This window comes from Carcharodon carcharias, chromosome 1 (assembly GCF_017639515.1).
Source record: "Carcharodon carcharias isolate sCarCar2 chromosome 1, sCarCar2.pri, whole genome shotgun sequence".
NCBI lineage: Eukaryota > Metazoa > Chordata > Chondrichthyes > Lamniformes > Lamnidae > Carcharodon > Carcharodon carcharias.
This window is the reverse complement of record NC_054467.1, coordinates 75,656,713-75,683,143: the sequence shown is the minus strand read 5'-3', so window position 1 is coordinate 75,683,143 and position 26,431 is coordinate 75,656,713. Positions and strand designations below refer to the sequence as shown.

At 45.4% G+C, this 26,431-nt stretch overlaps 1 protein-coding gene across 4 annotated transcripts in view; it reads right to left on the bottom strand.

The window, feature by feature from the left end:
• Window positions 1–26,431, bottom strand: part of afap1 (actin filament associated protein 1) — a 282,632-nt gene that overhangs the window by 12,816 nt on the left and 243,385 nt on the right. For all 4 annotated transcript variants that reach the window (XM_041187203.1, XM_041187230.1, XM_041187222.1 and 1 more), the window contains 2 exons: window positions 13,681–13,795; window positions 7,552–7,716 (listed from right to left, as the gene is read on the bottom strand). In XM_041187203.1, the coding sequence (XP_041043137.1) occupies window positions 7,552–7,716; window positions 13,681–13,795 (280 nt within the window). The remainder of the gene's footprint in view (window positions 1–7,551; window positions 7,717–13,680; window positions 13,796–26,431) is intronic.

Genomic DNA, 26,431 nt, shown 5'->3' with positions numbered 1-26,431 from the left:
TAATATATGCATTTTGATAACATATAATCTGGGCACCCAGGTCTCCATGGTAACCAGGCTAGTTGTCATATAACTCTTTCACTAATCCATTTTACCTTAAATTAAAAAGGCAGTTGTCAACTCGTAACACTTTATCCAGATAATTCACATCATATCACATGATATTGAGATGTGTATCCGTGCATTGCTTGAGTGAAGGTCATGGGATCTGACAATATCGTAGCTGACGTGTTGAACATTTGTGCACTAGACACTAGCTCCCATAGCCAAACTGTTCCAGTACAGCTATGATTCTAACAACTACCCAACAATATGGAAGATTATCATGGCAAATTATAACCACAAACAACAGGATAAATCTCACCCAGCCAATTATCACTTTATTAGTCTCCCCTAATCATCAGTAAACTGTCTTCAAGCACTTTGGATGGAATCATCCCAGAATTGCACTAAGTGCGGTAGTGGGTGTGGAAAAAAGTCATTTTACCCACCAGCCACAATGGCGGGTTTTTGCACTGTATCATCAGCTTCCCATTTCATTAATTATGCAACCACAAGAACCATGCTGTCTCACTGGTGGGGTGGCCTCTGAATCGCCTGCCATTCTGTTACCTCACCGTTTCCTCACTCCGGGGTGCCATATCTAAGTTGCAGCCGCGCACACAGTTCTCAATGTTTGCAGCCCAGGACTGCTCCAGTGAAGATGTGGCTCTGAAAGCCAAGAAAAATATAGTGACTCATCACTTGAATGTCTCTTGGAGGCCTGCCGTGATGTCCTCCACCCCCACACTGGACACAGGAGGTCCAGTAATCTCACCACACTGGCTTGGTAGGCGATGACAGTGGCGGTCAGTGTCAATGCTGCATAGAAGAGGTTGGCCATCAAGTGCAGAAAGAGGATGAACGATCTCAGCCACACGGCCTGGGTAAGGCTACCATCTCATCACTCTAAACTCACACACTTACAAGGCCATCACACATTCACTGGCATCTCACTCACTGCCAGCTCAGTGGATAACACCACTCACTCTCTCATACATACCCTCACATCTCCATTTGGCCTCATCTCCTCTGGGGACTGCCAGCTCAGCCCTCACCATTTTGAGGCTATTTGCACAAATCAACATGTACCTGCACACACACCCTGGGATACCCCCCCCTTCCCCAAGCAAGCCTTCGCCATGCAGCCATTGAAAATCCACCCCTGTTCTATGGCTGGTCTGGTAGGTAGAGAACTAACTATGATCCCCCTAAAAGTGATGTGGTGCTGCCTGAGAAGCCTGGTGCTGATGACTGTGGGTGCTGCCTGAAGCAAGGTAGGCAAACAAACCCCGAAATCCCAAGCAAAGTGCAGCTCACCAGATGCACATCACTGATGTACAGGTGTGCCCAGATGATCTAGTGTGAGGGGATGATTCCAACGATCAGGGCTAAAGTCTTGAAATTATGTTCCCAATGTGCGGCGGCAGGAAACGCGGCCTGCCACTGATGGGTGGAGTGGGTGATCGCAAACTGGTTTCGTAACGGTGTAAAACCGATTTTTGGCCTTCTTGCCATATTGTCTGTTCATGCCCACCGTGACACCTGATGCCAACGGGAGCGGACAATTCTGGCCATTGTGAAGAGCTGTTAGTAACAGGAAGCAGTCGACAAGCAATATCCACACACCAATAATCTGATCACCCCCACTTGGTTTGGGTTCCACCAAAACTCTTTGGCTTTCAATCTTATCAAGTACTCAAACCAAGAATGGTTCCAACAGCTCAATGCCAGAAAGAATCTGTCACCAAGTAGCTCTGGAGAAAATGAGGTCAATGAAGGTCAGAAGGAAAATCTTTCCTATGGCTGCATTCAAGACAGCCATTACTACTATTGCCTCCCCTTCATCATAAGGACAGAACTGGGAGCTGTTTGCTGATGATGTCAGTGTTGGATTAATTATCGCAACATCTCTGATAATTAATCCAGCCAATGTTAGCTTTCATACGAGCTTGGATAACATCCAGACTTGATTTGACAAGTAATAGTTGTGCCACATAAATGTCAGGCAATGACCATTTCAAACAAGAAAAAGTCGTGACTATTAAGGCAAGTTCTGCTGCAGCGCACTTCAATGAGCTGCTGTCCAAGGGCTCTCACTATAGATCACTGTTGCAGACGTTCTACTTCTTCACCTTCGTCAACCTCATCAGAGTCCTCTCCCTCATTATCCTGAAGGTCTCCAGCCAACAATGACTTCATGCATTGTTACTGTTACAAAACAAAGTTATGAAGCATTCAGCAAACTACAATCATACAGGACACTCTTTATTGACTCTATGGCAGGACATTATGAAACCCATCCAGTAGTGAAATTATAATCAGAGAACTTCAATGGTGTGTCAATGAGGACTCTAGCTGAGTCATGGATCTGATTGAAGCATAAAGGCAGAGTCATCCCAGATTTGCACAAAGTGTGGTAGCGGGCGGGAATGGTGGCTTTTCGTGCCTTTTCACCCCATTCCCGGCGCGTCCTGCCTCATCAATAATGCATTCCCAGAAAACACTGGCTGGCTGACACCCTCTGATTTCCCTGCCCCACTGTCACTTTAGGCCTTCAGTAATCCAGGTGCTATATTTAAAGGTCGGCCCTGCATACAGCTAGCACTCTCTAAGGGATTGGAAGCTGCTGCAAAGTCATGGCTGCCAAAGGGAGGAAAAATGCTGCCCTCAAGTTTAGTGACTCCTCCCTCGGGCACCTACTGGGCGCAGTGGAAGCCCGCCATGAATTCCTCTATCCCTGCTCTGGTCAATGACCAGCAAGCAAGGTCACCAATCTAGCATGGGAAGTGGTGGCAATGGTACTCAGCACCCTGCAAAAGAAGGCAGCCACTCAGTGCCGAACGAGGATGAACGATCTTCTCTGTCCACCAAGGTAAGTCACTCTTCTCATCACTCTCAACTCACACATTCACAAACCCATCACACATTCACAGGGATCTCACTCACTGCCAGTTCAAGCGACATCACTATTCACTCCTTCACACACACCTTCATCTGCCCTGTGAATTGTATCCTCATCCCGTCCATGGCACCTCACACCACCCACATATGACAGGCATCCTTTTCATCTGGCCTGGCAGGCATCCTACTTACCCTCTCTACATCATCAGTCTTCATGCAGGGCAAATAAATAAACTCCCAAGAATGTCTCCTTGCCTATGGTTCCTTGTTATGATGAGCAGTGTTTGTGTCATTTAGATGTGAAACCTTGGTTCCTGCACAAGATAAAGGCAGGTGTTTCAGTCCAAGGCCTCTTCCCTGTGCAGCATGTAACCTTCAGACCAAAGTGATGGTCTGGCTTCAGACTGACTTGACACATTAGTGATGCCTGCACCTCGATGGTGTTTGTCATTGCTGCCAGAATGTCGTGGGCAAGCATCACAGAATTCTCTCATTCTCTCTGTGTGCTCTCAGCACCTTTGAGGTGGGGCTGGCCCTCCAATCTCTTCAGCATTTGTGACCGGTGATGCTGTGCTCCTGAAGGAGTCAGGTGCTGAAGGCTGACAAAGGATCAGGTGCACTTAAAGTTTCACAGCTGCGTCTCCATGATATGACCCTGATCACAGAGTGCAAGCAAGCTGCCTCAGCCAGACAGGAGTCAGACATTCACAGAGGCAATGTGAAGATCTATGGAGTGTCCTCACTGCATGTCGTCATCATCTTCCTGGAACCTTGGGCCTATTAGGGCCTCCACTGCATCTCTGTGACATGTGCCTGAGCACTGAGGATATGTGCGCTGCCATCAGTCACACAGGAGTCAAACGTTCACAGATGCAAGGTGAGGATGTCAGGACTGTCCACACTGCATCTCGTTGTCATCCTTCATGAATCTTGCAGCTATGAAGGCCTTCCGAGCACACCTGCCTTGTCTATCCAGTGCGATGGCTTCATCGCTGACATCCTCACCTTCGAAGACCTCATCAATATCATTCCCTTTGCATCTTCCTCATTGAAGGGTACATGCAGCTCCTCTGTCTCCTCCACAGCCAGGTCTTCTCCCTGTTGCAGTGCCAGGTTGTGGAGTGTGCAGCAAGCAATGGTGATGCATGACACCCTCGGTGGACTGTCGAGGCACCGGAACCTCATTTTCAAAATGCCTATATTTTGCTCTGTCAAAGTCTGGGTTGTGGCTGAGCCTCATTGTCCCATCGCTGTGCTGCAGTCTGAGACTGCCGCACAGGCGTCATCTGCCACATCCTCTGTGGGCAACCCTTGTCCCCGAGCAGCCAACTCTGCAGCCTCTCTGGACCCTGGAAGATGTCAGGAATCTGAGACCTGCTAATGATGTAGGAATCGTGAACACTTCCTGCGAATCATGCGCAGACCTGCAGGATGTGTTTGTGGTGGTTGTACACCAGCTGAACATTCAGCAAGTGGAAGCCCTTGCTGTTGATGTAGTTGGCTGCTTATAGGCATGGAAATCTAAGCACCATGAGTGCAGCTGATGGAACCCTGCACCTGTGGAAAAGCAGAGATCTGTGCAAATCCCAACGTTCTAATTTCCCAGCTTTCCCGATTCCGGGCGAAATGCATAAAGTTCTGTGCCTTCACAAAGTTGGTGTCCAAGACCTCCTAGATACACTAGATCATGAAAGCTTGAGAGATCCTACACAGGTCACCTGTAGAGCTCTGGAAGAAGCCACTGGCATAAAAGTTGAGCACCACGGTCACTTTCACGGCCACTGGCAGTTGATGCCCTCCATGTCCCTGTGGTGCCAAGAATGGAAGACACAGCAGCTCACAGTTGCACTGACCTTGAGTACAACAGAAAATTCAATGCTAGTTGTGACAATCAGCCCCAGGTCTTGTTGCAACAGGTGATAAACATCTAGCAGTTCCTCAGAGAGCTGAAGGCATGTTCTTCTCAGCAAATATTATCTGTTGGAAGGGTAAGAATTCCTGCTCCATTTTCCTCCTCTCCAACTTCATCTCTGTTTGCTCCTTCCTCCTGCTGTTGATCCTACTCATCCTCTTGCCGATATGGAATCCTCAGAAAGACATACATGAATAAAGAATGCCAGATTTCCCTTGTGGCATTTAAAATTCTCTATAGCCATTAGAAGCACTCTGAAGTCATTTAAGTGTTATCTAAACATTGGGAAAAGCCGATTACAGCCACAAATTATGGCGTATTGAACTTTTTAAGCAAGACGTGTGTGTGTTTTAAAGAAATACAAGCAAGGACGCTGAGCAAAAGACAGCTGATAATGTAAAGAAATTCCGATGTGGATTATACTAGCAAATGTGTCCTGAGAAAACATGGAATGTTGCACCTGAAAAGGAGTCATGGCCTTCTTCAAGTAGAGACATTTAAAAGGGAGATAGGAAAGTTACAAAAGATTGACTTTTAATCTCCTGTGGTTGCAGAGACAAAACACTGATTACCACATCTCAGCAGGCATCTAAAGTCCATCTCCTGTTGATTTATATTTCAGAATGTGTAAAATGGTTGGAGATCAAAGAAAACAGACCCTGGGCGCAAGGCATGTTTTTTGTCCCTTATAGGAATGCACAGGGAAAAATGGATTAAAAGCTAGCTGCAGAGCAGTGCTAGTGTGCTGGTGTACTGTAAGAGTGACAGCATAAGAAGACCAACTAGTCACCCCTGCAGTTGCAGCCAAAATCTCTCTCTCTGTTGCTGGAGGCAAGAATTAAAGCAGATGCCACAATTAAAAATTGATTTGGACTCTTAACTTTTCATTTCTGATCTGTGTGTAGCATTATTATTATTGTTCTTGGGGTTTTAGTAACTAATAAACTTGCTCTTTCTTTGACTCAAGAAAGCCTGGTTAAATTGGCTCCTTCTAAAAAATAAATACATTTGGACTGGGAAAAGGTATCCACTGGGGAAGGGATCCCTTTTAAATTAACCTTGTTGCAACCAACCTAGGGGTTGAATAAAGAAGGGGAGCTAGCTCATTCCTCCTCACCCAGGAGCATAACAAAGTTGGGGTCCTAGTCGAGAAGTTAACAAATAGGGAGACCTCACCTGAGGACTGGTTGTAACACACGCAAAGCCTCTCCAAAAACTTTTGACAGTCTTACTTGAGAGCAGCTGAGGACCCCTTTAAAAATTGTTGGAAAATGGCACTGTCTAATTTTCACCCCATAATTTGTGGGTGTGAGCAGTAATTGGCAGTAACAATGCAGACAGAACCCAAAATTCAGTCGTTGGGTTGTAACTGTGCCATTTGTGCTTTATTACTTTATGGGGAGAATTTTCTCCCCGTCCGGGGGCGGGGGGAGAGGGCACGGCAGTGGTGGGCGGGAGCGAACATGGGCAGGCGCACAGCCGATTGCCATTTGCGATCGGCTGCCTGCTGCCATTTTACATGGGCGGGCCAATTAAGGCCCGCCCACTGTGACGTGCACCCGGAAGCTCTGAGCGCTCCCTGTGTAGGCAGGGGGAGTAGGCTGAGTCGGGGTCTGCGCTCTTTTTAGCAGGAGCTTGAGCTATTTATTTTGAGGTCCACCAAAAAATTGGAATGGCTGAGAACGTAGGATGGAATTTTCCATGTTAGTCCCATGGCGGGGACGGGAATGGGGAATGGGAAGTTGTGCCATTTCGCGCAATGTTGGCCTGATTGATTATGCAGTTGAGAGTTTCCTGGTGTTTTGCATGGCAGGGCAGACTGGATGGCTCATGCCCCACCACCATATGCAGGCGCTATATTTGAAAAGGCACCTGGACATCAACTTACCCACTGTTGAAGGAGACAATCCACCACTTGGAAGATAGAAGCTCCAAGTGGTTGATGCTCCATCCACCCACTGCTGCAAGTGGTGTTCCAAGGTCCACGGTTGCTGGAGGCTCCATCCCGATCTCTGCAGGCTGCCCCAGGCCTTCTTTAGCTAAGTCCTGACGTCTCCACGCCACATTGTTCCAGATGTGTTTTGGACTGACGTGATATCCTGCTGGTGACATGGACAATTGGACGTGGGGGGTGGATGCGCAGAGAGGGGGAACGAATCTGGTTGGGCCTTCATCTATATCCAATTAACAGGATGCAAAATGGTTTCATGCTGGCCTCTGGCAGGAATGGTGACCCACCATGATGGACAGGAGTGCAAGTTCCTGACATTATTTGACACTGGTGGGAAAGCAATTTTTCAGTTCCTGCCACATTATCCCACTCGCTTGCATTAAACCCGCCATGGCGGAGACTAGAAAATTCTGCCCAAAGTAATACATTCCCTCACCCAGTGTCATTATTTTGTGACATTATGCATATACTGAAATTTCTTTATATTCTGTACTTGAATAGATAAGCTTGGTGAAAAATGGATTGCAAATACATGAGATTTGTGGTGGGAATGGAATAATTGATGTTATGGTTGAATTTAGTGCGGGATTGGGTTAAAATTTAGTATGAGCTACACTTGTCGGCTCTAACTGGATTTGTTACAGTTTTCTTACAGTGTCAACAACCAATTAACTTCACTTCAGAGTCTTAGAGCTTAGTAGCTGAAGCATCTTCTTTAATAGAATAAAATAATTAAAATGCCTACCTGTACATGTTTCAATAGCCGCTTTCAGCTCCCTCCTGTCTTTTCTCAGTTGTGCCAGCCGTGTGCGTAGAATTTCTTTCTGCTTTTTCATCTCTTCCTCCTTTGACTGTAATCTTTTTGCATCAGCTTCTACACGGTTCTTACCATATTTATATTGATCAGCATCTGTAATTCAATTCCAAAGCATTTTAACATTTCTATGTTGAAGATGCAAAATAGTGGTGCCAGAAATATCCCACCAAATGATACCAACTCCAAAAACTTGTAAGCACCGTGGGTGCAAGTGAGTCATTGATCAAAGTCACTATCAAACAAAAATATTATTAAAAGCACCTAAGCACTAACATGTGTTATACCTACATCATATGATGTTCCATTTAAAAAAATCCACAATGGGTATTTTTAGAGTAGAACATGCAAAAATGACAGCTCGATTGGTCAAAATGGCAAGTAAACTTTGACTTAAGCAATACTTAATTACTAAAAAAACGTCCAACTATTGCACAAGGCGCGTGGGAGGATGAACAAAGATCTGGAAATCAGTAAGAAGCAATGTGCAAAATCATACGTATGTTAGATAATTTTGAATGCACCTTAAAGATGCAGTACACACTATCAGACATACTGGCTCAGAATTTGCTGAGAAAATAACGGTCAGTTCACAGCACACGCCATTATTATTGTATGGAAAAAAAACAATAATTTACGGCTTGGAAGAGATACACTATGAATTATTGTGAATTGTCAGAAACTGCTGGACAACTTGCACTCCTCCGCAGTTAGCCTTGTAAAAACTGGAGATCACTGTCAATTTCCCATTGAGAGTGTCAAGAAATTTCAGCATTTCCCCCATAACTATGAATTAAACTAAAAGCAGAATGTTAGGGCTGCTATTTCATGATGTAAGGACCATGATCAGTTTGGATTTTGCCAGGGCCTCTCAGCCACAGGCCTCAATACAGGCTTGGTCCAAACACAGACAAAACTGCTGAATTCAAGAGGTGAGGTGAGACTGACTGCCCTTGACATCAAGGATACCCAGCAAAATTGAAATCAATGGGAATCGGGGGGAAAACTCTCCACTGGTTGGAGTCATACCCAGCACCAAGAAATATCATTATAATTGTTGGAGACCAGTTATCTCATCCCTAGGACATAACTACAGGAGCTCTTCAGAATAATGTCCTCGGCTCAACCATCTTCAGCTGCTTCATCAATGACTTTCTCGCCATCATAAACTCAGAAGTGGGGACATTCACTGATGATCGCACAATGTTTAGCACAATTCACAATACCCAAGATACTGAAGAAGTCCATGTCCACAGGGAGCAACATTCAGGCTTGGGCTAATAAGTGACAAATAATATTCGTGTCACACAAGTGTCAGGAAATAACCATCTCCAACAAGAAATTGCATCAGATTGTCTCTGTCAGCCTTACTTTTCCAGTAGGAGGTGTATCCCTCTGGTTGCCCCTCCACAGGAAGGCAGGTCTTACTGAGAACAGCGATGTCAATTTGGAGTGTTGATAGCTCACATGATACAATTAAAGTTCTTCCTTCCAGGCAGACACTCATGAAATTATCCATGTGTTTTATAACATTCCAAGTTGCAAAATTTAAAGATAAAAGCAAAAATCTGCGGATACTGAAAATCCAAAACAAAAACAAAAATACCTGGAAAAACTCAGCAGGTCTGGCAGCATCTGTGGAGAGGAGCACAGTTGACGTTTTGAGTCCACATGACTCTTCAACACTGTGAAGAGTCATGCAGACTCGAAACCTTAACTGTGCTCCTCTCCACAGATGCTGCCAGACCTGCTGAGTTTTTCCAGGTATTTTTGTTTTTGCAAAATTTAAAGTTTTCTTTCTTTGACCACGAAGATGACGATCTCCCACGGTATGGTTACCTAGCCAAAAGAAAGTGGGACAGCCTATTTTTAGGGCACCTTTTCCAGCCCCCTCCTCATTTGGGGTGAGAAGGTATCCTGAAGAGTCACAGATGCTGCTGCCTAAACACCTCACAGTCCCAACAAAAGTGTCCAACGAACATCATCCATCTGTTGCCTGTGTGCAGATTCTTGACCAGGGACTTCCAGGTTCACAGCCCCGTCCCTGTTGCCAATTTTCCATCACCACAGGACTAGGCAAATAGATCCTGGTAGAAGCGTGTGACTTTGTTTAACGTGGGGACTTTGGGTTGCCTTCATTGTCCACATGATTTTGACGGGTTAGTGGTCAGATTTTGGTGACATGTCAAATCATGATGACTGGGAACACCTTGCCACAGCAACCTTCTTCCACCTTCGCAGGTGGTGAGATGCACAGCCTTCCTTCAGCTGTACTGTTGTTAAGGACTTTTTGGACCGCACTATGCCTGGCATCTCACCCTGACCTTACCACTATGGGTGGTCCTACTAGGAGCAAGGTGCTCCTGATGGCATTGCTCAAGGGATCATCAGAGCACACAAGCCTCTCTACTGTGTCAAGGTGGTGATCCATGAAGAAGAGAATCTAATCACTGCCCCTTGACATTCAATGTCATTACCATCACTGGATCCACCACCATCAACATTCTGGTTCTTACCATTGACTAGAAACTTAAGCAGACCAACCACATAAATACTGTAGCCACAAGAGCAGATCAGAAGCTGGGAATTCTGCACCAAGTAACTCACCTCCTGACTTCCCAAAGGCTTCCCACCAGCTCCAAGGCACAATCAGGAGTGGGAGTTACAAATTGAAGGGTGAATAAGGTATATAAAACAGTCAAGCTGTCAAGTTATTTAAATGGCTAGCCCTTTAAAAAAAATTTAAAAGAATACCTCCTGCCTGTGTCTGTGAGAGTTGAAAAAAAAACTGTTCCAGTAGTTTCAATTGCTGTTTATTGGCATAGCCCGAAGTGCTATCATTCTCGCATTATTAATGCTTGGCTGCTTTCCACAAGCTATCATTATCACAATGGTAGGGTTGTAAGTTCACCATTTGATTGAAAACTAAAATATGTTATTAAAGGATTAGCTATCTTTGATGTGGGGTTATGAATACAAATGCTTGTTTTTTTTATAAGGGATGAAGTACTTGAGGGGTTTTAAATATATTGAATGGGCTTACCTAAATGAGACCTTATTTTATATATGGTGAAGTTTGTAATAGATATTTAGAACATTATTTTATTTCATCTCTGCAATATTCCTGAGGTCTGCCTATGGTGAATACTGAATTGGTGGGGGGGGGGGTGTTTGGCACTAAGTTGGCACAGGGGCTATAAGAGGCCATGGGTGGGTGGGGGTATGGTTTGGCATGAGTTGACATATATAGGCATGGTGGGTGGGTGGGGGATTGTGGGGATATGAAGGGTGAGGGGTAGAGGGCCTAATGTTTAAGAAAACAATTGGGATGAAGTCCCAGAGAACCAAGGCGGGCCTTTAAACAGCTCGCCATGGCACTCAGCAGCCCCTGTGCACCTTCGATCTGCATCTAGGGGTGTGGGTCCAACTTCATCATGCACCCGCCCCTGCTGGAACAAAGATCCCGCCTTTTTGTGCACTTTTTCCCAAGGGTGGGTGTGGCGAGCCAGGAAATTTCCCAATTCCTGCTACCCGACTCGGGAGCAAAAATGCAGGCCTTGAATATACAACTCTCTGTTCCTTCATTCAAATCATTGATATGTATGGTGAATGGTTGATGCCCAAAACGAATCTCTGGGGAACAGCACTTTTTATTCATTCACAGAGCGTGAGCATTGCTGGCTAGCGCAGCATTTACTGCCACTCCATAATTGCCCTCGAGAAGGTAGTGGTGAGTCACTGCCTTGAACTGCTGCAGCCCATGCGGTGTCAGTACACCCACAGTGCTGTTAAGAAGGGAGTTCTAGGATTTTGACTTTGCGACAGTGAAGGAACAGCCGATATATTTCCAAGTCAGGATGTGTGTGGCTTGGGGGAAAGTTGTAGTTTGTGGTGGTCCCATGCACCTGCAGCCCTTGTCCTTCTAGGTGGTAGAGGCGGTTGGTTTAGAAGGTGCTGTTGAAGGAGCCTTGGTGGGTTGCTACAGTACATCTTGTACATAGTACAAACTGCTGCAATTGTGCATTGGTGTTGGAGGGAGTGAATGTTTAAATTGGTGGATGGGGTGCCAGTCAAGCAGACTGCTTTTTCCTGGACGCTGTTGAACTTCTTGAGTGTTGTTGGAGCTGCACTCATCCAGGCAAGTGGAGAGTATTCCATCACACTCCTGACTTATGCCTTTTAGATGGTGGACAGGCCTTGGGGAGGTGAGTTACTCGCTGCAGAATTCCCAGCCTCTGACCTGCTCTTGTAGCCACAGTATTTATATGGCTAGTCCAGTTCAGTTTCTGGCCAAAGGTAACCCCCATGATGTTGATAGTGGGCGTCGAAAAACAGAAAATGCTGGAGCTCTGAAGAAGAGTCATACAGACTCGAAACGTTAACCCTGTTTCTCTCTCCACAGAAGCTGCTAGACATGCTGAGAGTTTCTAGCATTTTCTGTTTTTATCTCAGATTTCCAGCATCCGCAGTATTTTGATTTTGTATCATAGTGGGGGATTCAGCGATGGTAATGCCATTGAATGTCAAGGGAAGATGGTTAGATTTTCTCTTGTTAGAGATGGTCATTGCCTGGCACTTTGGTGGCACAAATCCTTCTTACCACTTATCAGCCCAAGCCTGAATATTGTCCAGGTCTTGCTGCATATGAGCACTGGCTGCTTCAGTAGCTGAGGAGTCACAATTGGTGCTGAACATTTTGCAATCATCCATGAACAACCCCACTCCTGGTCCTATGATGGAGGGAAGCTCATTGATGAAGCAACTGAAGATGGTTGGGCCAAGGACATTACCCTGAGGAACTCCTGCAGGGATGCCCCAGGACTCAGACGATTGACCTCCAACAACCACAATCATCTTCCTTTGTGCTCGGTATGACTCCAACCAGTGAAGAGTTTTCCTCCTGATTCCTATCGGTTAAATTTTGCTAGGGTTCCTTGATGCCACGCTCGGTCAAATGCTGCCTTGATGTCAAGGGCAGTCTCTCTCACCTCACTTCATCAGTTCAGCTCTTTTGTCCATGCTTGTATCAAGGCTAAAATGAGGTCAGGAGCTGAGTGACCCTGGAGGAACACAAACTGAATATGAGTGAGCAGGTTATTGCTGAGTAAGTGCCACTTGATAACACTGTCAAAGACACCTTCCATCACTTTTCTGATGACTGAGAGAAAACCGATGAGGTGTAATTGACCAGGTTGGATTTGACCCGCTTTTTGTGTACAGGATATACCTGGGCAGTAAGCCACTGATATAGCTGTACTTGAAGAGTTTGGCTAGGGGCATGGCTAATTCTGGAGCGCAAGGCTTCAGCACTATTGCTGGAATGTTATCTGAGCCCATAGCCTTTGCAGAATCCAGTGCCTTCAGCGATTTTTTTGATATCACGAAGAGTCAATCAAATTGGCTGAAGACTGGCGTCTATGATGCTGCAGATCTCAGGAGGAGGCTGAGATGGATCATCCATCCGGCCCTTCCAACTGTTGATTGTTGCGAATGCTTTAGCCTTGTCTTTTGCACTTGTCACATCCCACTAATTGTGATACAGTCCCTTTATTCCAACTTTCCGCAATTTCCAAACCAATCAATAACTTATGCCATGCTAAATCAACACAACCCTGCTGAAAGTGCTTGTGTGTTGTTGCTGTAGGAGGACATGATGACTCGGCGGTTATGTTCCATGTGGTCGAACAAATTGCTAACATTCATTGGCTCAGTTTACACATAAAGAATGGCCATTTAAGCAAGGCACTAACGGGTGCCTTGTTGCCCATGGAACTGTGGGCTGCAAGAAGTTGAGGTGAAGGAGGATGGGGAAAATATGTACAGGCAATATGATAGAAAAATTCACAAGAAAACTGCAAGTATTCTGATTTCAAGCAAAATTTAAAAAGTAAGTTTTTTTGGTGTCAAATATATTCTGAAAATTCACAATGTGGAGATAAGCACAGCTCAAGTCTCTAGAATGTTTGTAAATCATTGTCATGCAGCACTTCTTTTCAAACAGCTAACAACATTAACTTGATTATGTATAATCTGATATTGCACAAAATCCGAAGGACTTACTTGATGCAGTGCGTTTAACATTTGTGCTAGGATTTGCCTTTCTCACTTGACTGTTTCCAGCCTTCTGCTTTGTTGTCATACCATTTACTATTGTTGGCATCTTCTTCCCTTTTGCCTAATTTAGCAAGAAAATAAACATTCATTAGTAAGTATCTGATGATGCCCCCTAGGATTTCCTTGTCTCTGTTTCTTTTTTATTTATCATTGCAAAAAAATATACCCCAAACTTTCCTAAAAGTGCAATGCCTCACCAACTGACTGAGTTCATTATAAAGTAGGTACAGTGATTTAAAACACTAACACATGACATCATGGTAACAGTCGAATGCAAGTTCAGTTTCATTTTTGCGTTTCCATTTTGGTCATGTTGTTATGGGGGCATGCTGAGCGGATGCCAGGAGGTTCCCTGTGTAAAGTGGAGTGGAGTTGGGCAGGAAAGAGGAAAATCTCATGCACTTCCTAGCTAGTGACTAGCAGAACCCATCATTGGTTAAGGCCTCAGGGCACAGAAACTTTTTAATATTTGGATAGAGCAACAGGCTTGTTGAAAAACGGGAAAGAAAATGGAGAGCTACCAAAAAATAAACAAGCAAATAAATACGGAATAAAATTTAGTATGGTGGCCATGAAGCAATTGGCATGTCTGAAAAATCCAGCTGGTTTACTGACCTTCAAGGGAAAAAAAAATGCCGTCCTTACTCCTTTGAATCTGACCATTGTGAAACTGATTTTTTAATTAGGAAACTGAATTTCTGAACAGTGGTTCACAGGTTTCAGGCTGAAAGCAATGACCTTTTTCTTCCAGTACATGTCTGTAGCAGGAACGTTCCCTACCACCAGTGTGTACTCAGAAAAAGAAACTGATGTGTAAACAAGGTACGCAAGATCACTAAAACGTGATTGTTAGCTAAGTCAGTTATCGATATACTATTAAAAATGTGTGAAGGGTGCACACTATCTGCCCTTAACTTTTAATATAAACATCAACTGCTACTGGAGGACCACCAACTTGATGAAAGACACTTTTTGGTCTGCTCAAAAGTTGTTTGTCTTCCAGTGCAAAGATCTGTTGATGATTGAGTGCTGCAGACTGGCAGATTCCAAGGTCCAGCACTATGTGCTGATGGACACACTAAAGCTTGGGGCAGCTGCTGCAAAGGTGCAACGGGGAAAAGCCATAGTCCAAGGCCCTCCCGCCATAATATACTGAGGGACTGGAAACTGTGGAAAAGCCCTTGGGCTATATGTTTGACATGGAATAAATACTGTAAATATGAGCTTAAATTGTAAGTGTAGTGAGGCATCTCAAAGTGCCACATGTTGAAAGAAACTTATCTTGTTTCCACTTCATGTAAATTCAACTTTGAGCTGTCATGTAATCTACTTTTATTAATTCTATAAAAAAAGTACATTTTTGGTTAAAAAAAAAGCTATTGTCACCATATTTGGTCTCACTTTTGTGTCGACATTTACTGTTATAAATAGATTTGTCAATGTTTCGCACTTAATTGTTTATGTAAATTTGCAGTGTAGTTCAATCTCTGACCACCAAGAGAGTCTGGAGCAAGTCTCTGCAATCTTCCTCTAAACAACAATTACTTCTATTTACATAGTAATTAAATATCCCAAGAGGCTTTACTGAAGTATAATAAGACGAATTTGACACTGAAGCACACTTCATTCACCATCTTGTACATTTGAAAAAAGCTCAGGGGTTCTATTAGCTCAGTTGTTCCTGCAGGTCTGGCTTTAATTTCAGCAGGGGTCAGAAATAGACTGGGAGCTTGGATATACCAGGTTCTAATTTAATCCTGGATTTTCTGCTCATACTTCAAAAGGATTGAGCCTTTATCCACCCATTCCAAAGAAACTGATGAAGAGGCAGCAGGTGCAATGATTCAATATTTGCAGTGCCAGTGGGACCTGATGTGGTGATGGTGGATGGAGCCCAGGAAAGCTACCCTTGAACCCCAAACAAGAGGTAAAGTGGAGAACATCAGAGGTTTCTCCAGTTTGTCAGGCAGTAAATCAAACTCAGGATACAGATCAAAGATATTGAAATGTCACACAGGGCATTTAGAGATAAGAGATACACGTGTCATTAATGTAAAACAAAAATACGCATCAGGAGAATCAAGATCTGCAAAGAGAGACGTTAACATTTTGGGTTGGATGCTTTATTAAAATTGAAAACTTAAAAGATGATCAAGTATTTTAGAATGTAGTTGTTTCGTAGTACAGAACTTGAGTATTGCTGAAAAGAGAGACATGTTGAAGCTTTTCATCTTGCACTCATCAGGACACCACAAGAATACCAATATAAGGGGAAAACAACAATTTATACTGTATGTGAAGAGAGTGCTGATTGTTGGCAAGCGGAGTCTGATTGTTAGAGGCGTTGCCATGGAGAATGTACCAGTGATGGTGACTGACAGTCACATGATGCTAGGTATATAGGGTCGTATGTCCCAAAGACTGGTGGATTGCTTCAAACAGCATGCCCCAGCTGCTGTTCATAATGGACAAGGCAAAGACCGTACCCAACCAGCCCATGCTTGCAAAACTCAAAACACAGTGTCCAAAATTAGGTGCAATTCCGCAATTAGACAACATTTGCTAAATAATCCTTCATGTGCTAAGAATTACGCTGAAAACCAATTTAAGATTGTCAGTCAGGCTCGCAGTGTGGCATGTTTGTGTGTACTGGAAGTAAAATATATTAATACACAGGGCCCTGTTCTTTGCAGACAGAAAGGACATGTACACAACTTGCACCTATTTCAGCTAAACAAGATAAGTGACAGCCATTTGCTGACTCATTCCTCAGGGCAATGCCTTGACCAATCAGAGTCAAGCTGCCTGGTTTAAATTTCAAACAATGCTTGGCAGTTAACTGTTAGCCCAGAACTGCCAATAACGAAGACTTTCAGAATCTACTGAAGGTGTAACTCAAATTATGCAAACCTTTCTGGAACTTTGCAAATGCTTTGGGCGATGCAGATATTGACAAAAATGACAAATGGCACAAGCTCTGGCTGACACCAATATCGTTAACAAAGATCTGCTCAGTGATCCAACAACAGCAGAGCCTCCAGGGTTTAACCTCCCTCAAAAAAATCAGTGGTCTATACTCAACAAGATTTGCACTTTCCATGCAAGGACATCAGACCTCATCCACAAATGAAATTTCAAGTATGCCCAGTATGCGACTGTTCAGATCAGACTGCTCACCACATTGTGAATGAATGTGGCCTATGAAAATTTGCCATATAATTCAAAGCATCCACCCAACAATACAGAGCGTTGTAGCTGTCCAACTTGTAGTTCAGCTTAAGCTGCAATACGTCATATGTAAGAACAAGAAGAGGAGATTGGTAATGTAACAGATCTTACGTTGACCCTGCCCACTGGAGCTAAAATAGCTGTGGTGAACTTGACACTCCATTCCTGCTCTGTTGTCATATTTCCTGGCGCTTCCAACTAGGCTGCCTGGATTCTTGCCTGAATCAGGTGGGAACCTCATTACTATCTGCAAATTGTGTTCTAAAACATAAATAGGATCCCAATGCAAGTTTGAGCAATAACTTAGTGGACGCATACGACCATAGAGGATTGCTTATTGGGGAACTGTGCTGTTGATCTTGAAGAATATATCTTGGTCAGGGGTGTTGTTGACTTCTTGTGCGATCATAACAAGTAATCCTCAGATATTTTTGCAGAGGCCCAGGTTGTTTCTGTGGCTGGAAGAGTATTCCTGTTTTTCTTGGCTCTCCAAAGCTTAATAAAACTTAACCTTCTGGACTCCTCTTCAGCTGGACTGCCAGCTGATATTGGGTGAAGTGAGCATGACACATGCTCCACCCAGTTGAGTCATCAAATGTTAAATACAAAGAATTTGCATGTTAAAAAGGTGCCATCAGCAGTAGAAAAATGGGAATCTAGAGCTGGATTTTCCCTTTGGGGGTGGGAAAGAGAAATTGGGACAGGGTAGGGGCAAGTACAAGATGGTCTGTGGCTGCTTTTGCACCCAGGCTGGCATGAAGAGCTTCCCCCCTGACCCAGTTCTGCCAGCAGGTGCCCACCTCCAGGTACACCTGACAGTGCAGGAAGCTGGAAGCCAACTGGAAAATCCCAGTCAGCCTCTATCCCACCCCCGCAAAAATGGTCCGAAGGCGGGATGGAGCCAGGAGACTGGCACACCGGTCAGCAGGGCTAATTTTCAGCCCCACCCATGGCTGATCCTGGGGATGAAAATTAGCCCGCCGTTTCCTAGTTCCATGGTGCTACTGCCTCATTTTCACTGGGTGGAAGGCTTCACAATCTCCCTTACTCCTGCAGATTTGTCTCTCTTGTTTTGTGGGGATTGCTTTCTAACCATAATACATGTCTGAGGTCTTTATTTCTGGATTGTGGTACTGCCTTTTCTAACAGGTTTGTTTTAAGTGGGATTATGTGGTTTTATAGAATGGGAACATAGGCTTCTCTGGCCATATTACCATTGCTGAAATGAAGTTCCCCAATAACTGATTTCAATGTGCAATCACAGAAGTTGAAGAATGTTTTGGTTGGTAACAAGAGACATTGAAGGAGGTCAGATTTTTTTTTTTAAAGATCCATTTTGACCACAGGATGCTTTGACAGAAGTTGATATGTTTTCCCACAAATTTCTTCACAAGGGCATTTCTTCTAATAGTTTCTGCTGCTGATGTATGGCTTCCTCCCAGCTGCTCAACCATACAAATATTACTTGTGTGGCTTTGTCTTTTGTCTGGACATTGTTATCAGGACCGCTTGGCACCTTGAGAAGCTGAAAGAAATTTATTGTCCCTCATCAGTTTACCCTCCGGTCACTTTCTGATCACCTAGACTGATGTAAAACTGGCAACACCATACTGCCACTTCCAGGTGATACAATTCACAGTGAATGTTTTCACATAAAGGCTGGAGTCTGTAAGACATTGCAATAAGATGATTCCTACTATACATTTTGCTGATCTGAACTAATTTCTTTTGATTCTGCATTAAGGTAACACCAGTATAACCCTGAGTCAGACTCTACACTCACCATCTTGCATGAGAGTTCAATAGCTGTATTTGATTCAGTCATATTCAGTTTGACTTTGAATTTTACTTTCGGGAAAGCCACACTATTCAAATAATGTTATGTTTCTTGTAAAACGAAAGAAAAGCAAGACAAATTTCTTAAGGAACACCGCTAGATTTGGTTAACAGAAATTACTCATTATTTTGAAAACAACGACTACATGAAAACATGTAGTAATCTGTTGCTGCTGATATGAGAAATTTCACTCTTGAATATTGTCACAATATCTAGCCATAGAGGGATGATAAATTTCCAGCGTAAGATGATGTTTTTTCTCTTCCCAGGATGTTGTTCTTTGACAGCATCGTGTTAGATGCAGCCACCATGATCTGGTAATCTTCCCCATTCTGCTATCTAATCTAGTGGAGGTGACTCTGATAATAGCCAAATGGTCACCTGCCATCAGAAAATATTACATGCAGATTCTGGATAAAATATTCTGCTCAAATTCCATGAATGCTCATTTCTATGACAAAAACATATGTTGTAGTGCTTGGCCTTTCTCATAAATGAGAATTCCACTAGTAGAGGGTTTCGTGTAAAGGGACGATTTTAACTCAGGCTGAGCATTAGGGTTGAAGGACCTGAGTAGGTGAACAGTCTGGTGTTCCAGAGCATGAGGCCTGGATGTTTTTAACTTCTAGGTCTTATTTCCATGCCCCAATTCTGAGTCAGTGGGAATGACATCATCATTGGCAGGCAACCTGTGCATGCTCTGCACCTTATACCAATGGGCGGAGTGTGCACAGCAATGTGCTCCATTCACTGGCAACTCCAACTGCCTTAGGGTCCTATGTCCATTACAGGGCCCAAATATGCAACTTATAAATAGATTCCAGCCTAAAATAAATGGATACCCACTCCATCCTTGTGAAGGCTCCAGACAAACTGGTAGCGGGTGACTGGGAGTGGAAACAGGATATTATGTTTTGCTCCATGGATTTTCAGAGTGGTACCACCCTGTTCCTGCCCAATGGAGGCCATGAAAATCAACCTGCACTTCTTGTGATGTGGGAGTCAGAGAAAACTGTTGCTGAGAATGAAAGAAAAAGAGTTGAGGCAATGACCCAGGATAAGGCCTTATATAAAGCAAAGTGGGTGGGGAGACATTGGGTGGATTGTCCCAGATTTGCACTAAGTGCGGGAGCGGGCATGAAAAAGTCATTTTACTGCTGGCTGCAATGGCAGGTTTTCTTGCCATATTGTCTCCTTGCTATCTCATAAATTATGCAACCACGGGAAACATGCTGGATCACTGTCGGCAGGCCTCCGGTTGGCCCACCATGCTATTACCTTGCCGCTTCCTCATGCCAGGCACCATATTTAAAATGCTGCCGCGTGCACACTTCTCAATGCTCTGCTGAAGACATGGCCCCAAAAACCAGGAGGATTGCAGCATGCCTCAACACCTTCTGGACACTGTGGAGGCTGCTGCGACGTCCTCTACCCCCGCTCTGGCCGCAGGAGGCCCATCAGTCTCAACACTCTGGCTTGGGAAGCAGCGGCAGAGGTGGTCAGTGCAGAAAACGAATAATTGATCTCATCCTTGCCGCCAGGGTAGGTCAACCATCTCATCACTCTAAACTCACCTACTCACAAACCCTACTCACAAGCCCATCACACATTCACTGGCATCTCACTTACTGCCAGCTCAAGGGACATCACCACTCAATCTCTCACATACACCCTCACATCTCCATCTGGCCTCATCTCCTCCTCCCGTCCATGGTTCCACTCAGCACACACACATGCCTGGCACCCTTCTCATTTGGCCTGGCATGCGTCTTGCTCACACTATCTCCATCTGTCTTTATGCAGGACAAGACCTCGCACAATCACCAGGAGAGGTCCCAGACCTGGGGTGGAATGCCAGGCATCAAGGTCCTCACCCTGTTCGACAGTCGCAAGTTGGAGTTGACCATTCCTGTGGCAATGGTGAGGTTGGGGGAGAACACCCACGTGAGGATCCTGCACCATATCATCCCTCTCTCAACGCTACTATGAGTCCACTGTTCTGTGCTCAACGCAGCCGCCAAACACTCACGAATTTCTACTTTCTCTCCTAGGCACATCTGAAACTTCACCCTCAGGCAACCGGGACCCTGACCCCAGCACCAAGAGCACCTCGGATGAGGAGCCTGAGGGCAGCGCCATTGAAGACCCATCACAGCGCTCAGCCACATCCTCCACCAGTGCAGTAACACACACTTCGGTGGGACCTAGATGTAGAGCAGGCTCGGGATCAAAATGTGGTGAGCACACTGCACAATCTGTTCCACAGCAGACAGAGACAGGGACATCTTTGGTTGCTGGTACTTGGAGAACTGCTGGAGGCAAGGAATCTGCTGAATCCGAATCAGATGAGGAACCTCTGGACTTGGTGCTCAGTCAGGTGGTGGAGCTGCAAAGACAACCATGGGAACATCAGAAAGGGACACCTGATGCACCCTTCAGATTGCAAGGTACTATGGAGGAGTCTGTCTGCCTTCAGTCCGAGGTGATAGCGCCAGCATGCCAATGCATCAAGATCAACACTGACAGGATGGTGCCACTATGGAGACCCATGGTGCTGCGCTGTTGCATGGGCTGAACTCCATTGCTGACGCCATAGTTGGCCTCCAACAGTGTCAATGTGAGAGGGGTGTGGGGCAGCTCAATCTCACTCCAGCTTCTCCTTCTTCTCAAGGAGTCAACCAGGGGCTGTCAGGCACCCATAGGGAGGAGGACCAGCAGCTCGACACCCTGGGGCCACCCACATCGGTGAGTCCGGGAATGTCCAGCCAATCCAAATCCCCTCTTCCTGTGAACCCAGCAGCTCCAGCTCCACAGGCCAAGGGGGGATGAAGCCTGCTCACAGCAGGACCCCGGAAGCAGGCCGGGGCCCTCCAAGTCTTGGCCCTCCAGAAGACGCCCGTCAAGATCATCAGGCAACAGAGTGTAGCAGTCAGCAGGCTGCCTTCACCTCTGCTGTGAATGTCAGGGGAGCACCAAGACATAGCGGAAGGGTTAGGAAGGTTAAGAAGATGTAGCTGCACAGCTTGGGCATGGGTGTCAATCACATGTACATAATGTTCACTATTGTAAATAAACTCCCAAGAATGTCCAGGGCCTCTTCCCTGTGCAGTATGTAACCTTCAGACCAAAGTGATAGTCCAGCCTCACACTCACTGGACTCATTATTGATCCCTGCACCTCGAAGGTGTTTGTCTTTGCTGCCAGAAAGTCATGGGCAGGCGTCACAGAGTTCTGTCATTCTATCCGTGTGCTCTCAGCACCTTTGAGATGGGGCTGGTCCCCCATCTCTTCAACATCTGTAACCGGTGATGCTGTGTTCCTGAATGGGTCAGGCGCTGAAGGCGGACAAAGGATCAGGTGCATTTAAAGTTTCACAGCTGTGTCTCTATGATATGACCATGATCACAGAGCGCAAACGAGCTACCCTCAGCCAGACAGGAGTCAGACATTCACAGAGGCAATGTGAAGATTTATGGAGTGTCCTCATTGCATGTCGTCATCATCCTCCTGGAAGCTAGAGACTATTAGGGCCTCTGTTGCATCTCCATGACAACAGCCTGAGCACTGAGGGTATGTGCGCTGCCATTGGCCACACAGGAGTCAAATGTTCACAGATGCAATGTGAGAATGTCAGGATGTCCTCACTGCATCTCGTCATCATCCTCCACAAATCTTGCAACTATGAGGACCTCTTGAGCACCCCTGCCTCATCTGGCCAGTGGGATGGCCTCATCGCCAGCATCCTCGCTTTTGAGGACCTCATCATTGTCAACTCCTTCAACGTCCTCCTCATCAGAGGATACTTGCTACTCTTCCATCTCCTCCTAAGCCAGGTCCTCCCCCTTTTGCAGTGCCATGTACTGCAGCATGTAGCTATGATGATGCACGGCACCCTCTTGGGACTGTATTGCAGTGTTTCACCTGACCTGTTGAGGCACCAGAACCTCATTTTTCAAATGCCTATCATTTGCTCCACCAAAGTCCGGGTCGTGGCATGAGCCTCGTCGTACAATCACTCTGCTGCAGTCTGAGGCTACCGCACGGGTGTCATCAGCCACATCATCTGTGGGCAGCCCTTGTCCCCAACACTGCAGCCTCTCAGGACCTTGGAAAATGAGACTTGCTAAGGATGAAGGAGTTGTGGACGGTCCCTCGGAATTGTGCGCAGGCCGGCAGGATGCGTTTGTGGTGGTTGCTCATCAGCTGCACATTCAGTGTGTGGAAGCCTTTGTGGTTGATGTAGTTAACTGCTTGTTGCCATGAAGATCTAAGTGCCAAGTGAATGTAGTCGATTGCACTCTGCACCTCTGGAAAACCAGAGATCTGCGCAAATCTCAGTGCTCTTGCTTCCTGGCTTTCCTGATCCCGGTTGAAATCCTGCGACTTTGCGAAGATGGCATCCGTGAACTCTTGAATACACGTCCATGAAGGCTTGCAAGATCCCGCACAAGTCACCCGTAGAGCCCTGGAAGGAGCCACTGGGATAAAAATTGAGCGCCATGATCGCTTTCATGGCTGCTGGCAGTGATGCCCTCCATTACTCCATGGCACCAAATCCTGCAGCAGGTGTCATACGTGACTGACCAGTTCCCTAGACACGCGCAGTCTTCGGCGACACTGGTTCTCAGTCATCTGCAGGAATGACACCATCTATAGACCCCGGGTCTAGCGAGGCACCTATAAGCGACGGTTCATTGTGGATCTTCAGCTGCGTACGCAGCAGATCCTGCTGCACCTTCATCTTGAGGGAGGTGCTCCTCTCTTTGCCGAACCAGGCACCTCCGCCGCTCTCTTCTTCTTCTTCTCTGCTCCCTGTAAGCCAATGAGGCATACCGCTAAATCACCAGGCTCCATGATCCTCCTGTTATCTTCCTGCAGGATCAAAGATAGAAACGCGTGGGTTAGCATTTTTGTACTAAGAACCTCTCTTGGTCTATTCTGAAGGCTCCTTCATGCGTGCAGGAGAGTGCTGGCCACCACATGGATGGCCAGTGTTGTAATGTGCTCATTGGCTGTCCAAAACCCCAACCACCTCCGCCCCACTCCAATTGACAGATTGGTGGAAGCTTCGCCCACTGGACTGTGTGCTGTGCTCTCAGCTCAGGCACAGGCATTCTCCTAACCCACACTGCAAGGCTGCGCTGTTAGCTTGAACCATGAGGAATACTGGTTCAAATATTAATAAATCCATTGCAAGTGGCTGTGAGCATCTCCACCAGTGACTGCATGATGACCACCTTTCACAAGGGATTCTACAACTTGTCTAGTCGGCCAATTGTTCTGCTGCCCCCTAAAACGCACATTAATTTGCAGCCTGTGTCCGAGGGGTGAAAGTTTCTGGAGTATTTGGTGGCACTTTCATGCTGCTGTGTTGCTTGAGAGGGCAGAAAAGCTTCAGAGACCTGACTCCAAACATGTCAATGGAGCTACAGCTGAACGGTCTCAAGATGCGGAATAATGCTCACTTTTGACAAGCTTCTCCAAGTGCGCGGCTACTTCCCTCGCAGTCCCTACCCCCCTCCTGCCCCACCCACCATGTGCTTGTGTACATCCTTCAGTCTGTGCTGCCTTGCATGCCCCCTCAACCCCCTTCCCCCACCCCCCACACCTCACCTGGCCCTAGCACTGCACTAAAAGCCAGCTGGGGAAATGCGACTTGCCTGTGCAACCACCACCCCACCCCCGCCGAATGCATCTTCCTTAATGTCCTATGGGCGATGCTCATGAGCGCTGTGCAAGGTTGTGTGCACTCACCTCTGAGTTCCTCTCAAAGTTCAGGTCACCAGGTGCATGCGTTTTAAAGGCAGTCATGAAATACGCCATTCTGAATTCACGCTGACATGGGTAGTAAATTTGACGTGGGGCGATGATTCCACTGAGCAGGGCTTATAATGAAATGCTAAAGTACTGAAGTTAGGTACCCGATGTGTGGTGGCGGGAGATGCGGCCCGCCATTTACGGGTGGAGCAGACGATCGGCATCTGGCTTCATGACAGCGTAAAACCAATTTCTGGCCTTCTTGCCATATTGTCTGCTCATGCCGGCCATGACGCCTGCCGTCAACAGGATCAGACGATTCCACCCATTGTATAACTAAGAATGACATGCATTGTGCGAATGTCTTAAAAAGGACAACATCCCTATGATTTATGTCTTCTCATGGTTGACAGGAAATCTTAGTTGTAGGTGGGTGGCGAATGAATGCCAGACATTGTTGTAGGGTAACAAAAACAGAATTACCTGGAAAAACTCAGCAGGTCTGGCAGCATCGGCTTGAAGGGTCATGAGGACTCAAAACGTCAACTCTTTTCTTCTCCGCTGATGCTGCCAGACCTGCTGAGATTTTCCAGGTAATTCTGTTTTTGTCTTGGATTTCCAGCATCTGCAGTTTTTTGTTTTTTTGTTTTTATTATTGTTGTAGGCTAGGTAGAAATCCAGCAGATGGCTCTCTTTGCTTTAATTCTTCTTCAGAATAGAGTTCTGTAACAAATTGAATCAGTTTCCAATTCACAAGAAGACATATGGCTGCATACTGTGTAACTGGAGATTATTCAAAGTAGTTGCCTCAGTCTGGAAACAGAACCATAAAATCCCAAGGGCAACGAAGTTGGAATGATTTGAACTTCCAGTTCCCAAAAGAGCTACTAAAGTTCTATAAAACTTTAAAATTATGGTAAACACTATACCAAACCATTTTCTTAACATCTAAAATGCTCATTTACATAGATCGCGGATGAATTTCTGTGGGAGAACTCCCACTTGCCTGTTGTAAATTCAGTAGAAGAGTCATGTAGCTACCAGATGACTGGCATAATTGCCTTTTATCCTGTTTTTCCAGGGATTCCTCAGCTCTTTTGTCCACCTTACGATAAACAAGCAAAAGAACCTTCTCTAGAATTTACCCTCAAAGTTTTTAGTATAGTTAACACTGCAAACAGGCTGAAAATGCCTATTTAAAAACTTGGGTAGTTAAATACTTACTCTGCCTGGGAAAAGGGCACTGATTTGTTTTTGGAAATACATAAACATAAGAATGCCACATAGTAAATGAATGTAATCATATAATTGGTGGATTACCAAAGTACCTGTGAGGCTGTTTTGACTGCTCCCTTTTCTGCAGCAGAGGTGTTAGTTTTATTAGTCATAGACCGCGTGGAAGACAGAGGTGAAGAAGCATGAGTTTTGTTATTTTTAGAAGACAGTTTCTCAGCAGAAAGCCTACTCTGGACCCCAAGTGGTTGCGATTTGCGGGCAATTGGTTTTGGTGGTGGAACGTTGTCATACAGGTCAGTGCTGTCACCGTGAACTTCCTCATACCAGAGCGTATTAGCGTTAGTAGTAAAAACCTCTTGTTCCTGTGACATACAACATAGAACAAGCTTCAGCTGTTAGAAGCAATGACATGCAGACTAAATGCAACGCCTACAAATTGGCAAAAAAGATATAGCAGTGCTGTAAATGTAGCCAAAGTACAGAACGCTAAAAGAACCAGGCTGATGTCCTTTCTGCACCCTATACCCTATTAGCATAATACATGAAGCTACTTCTTTGTGATTCATACTTTGCATCAAGAGGTGAAATGTAACATTTTATCAAAATAAAGTTTGAGCACAATTCCAGCTGTGCAATCAG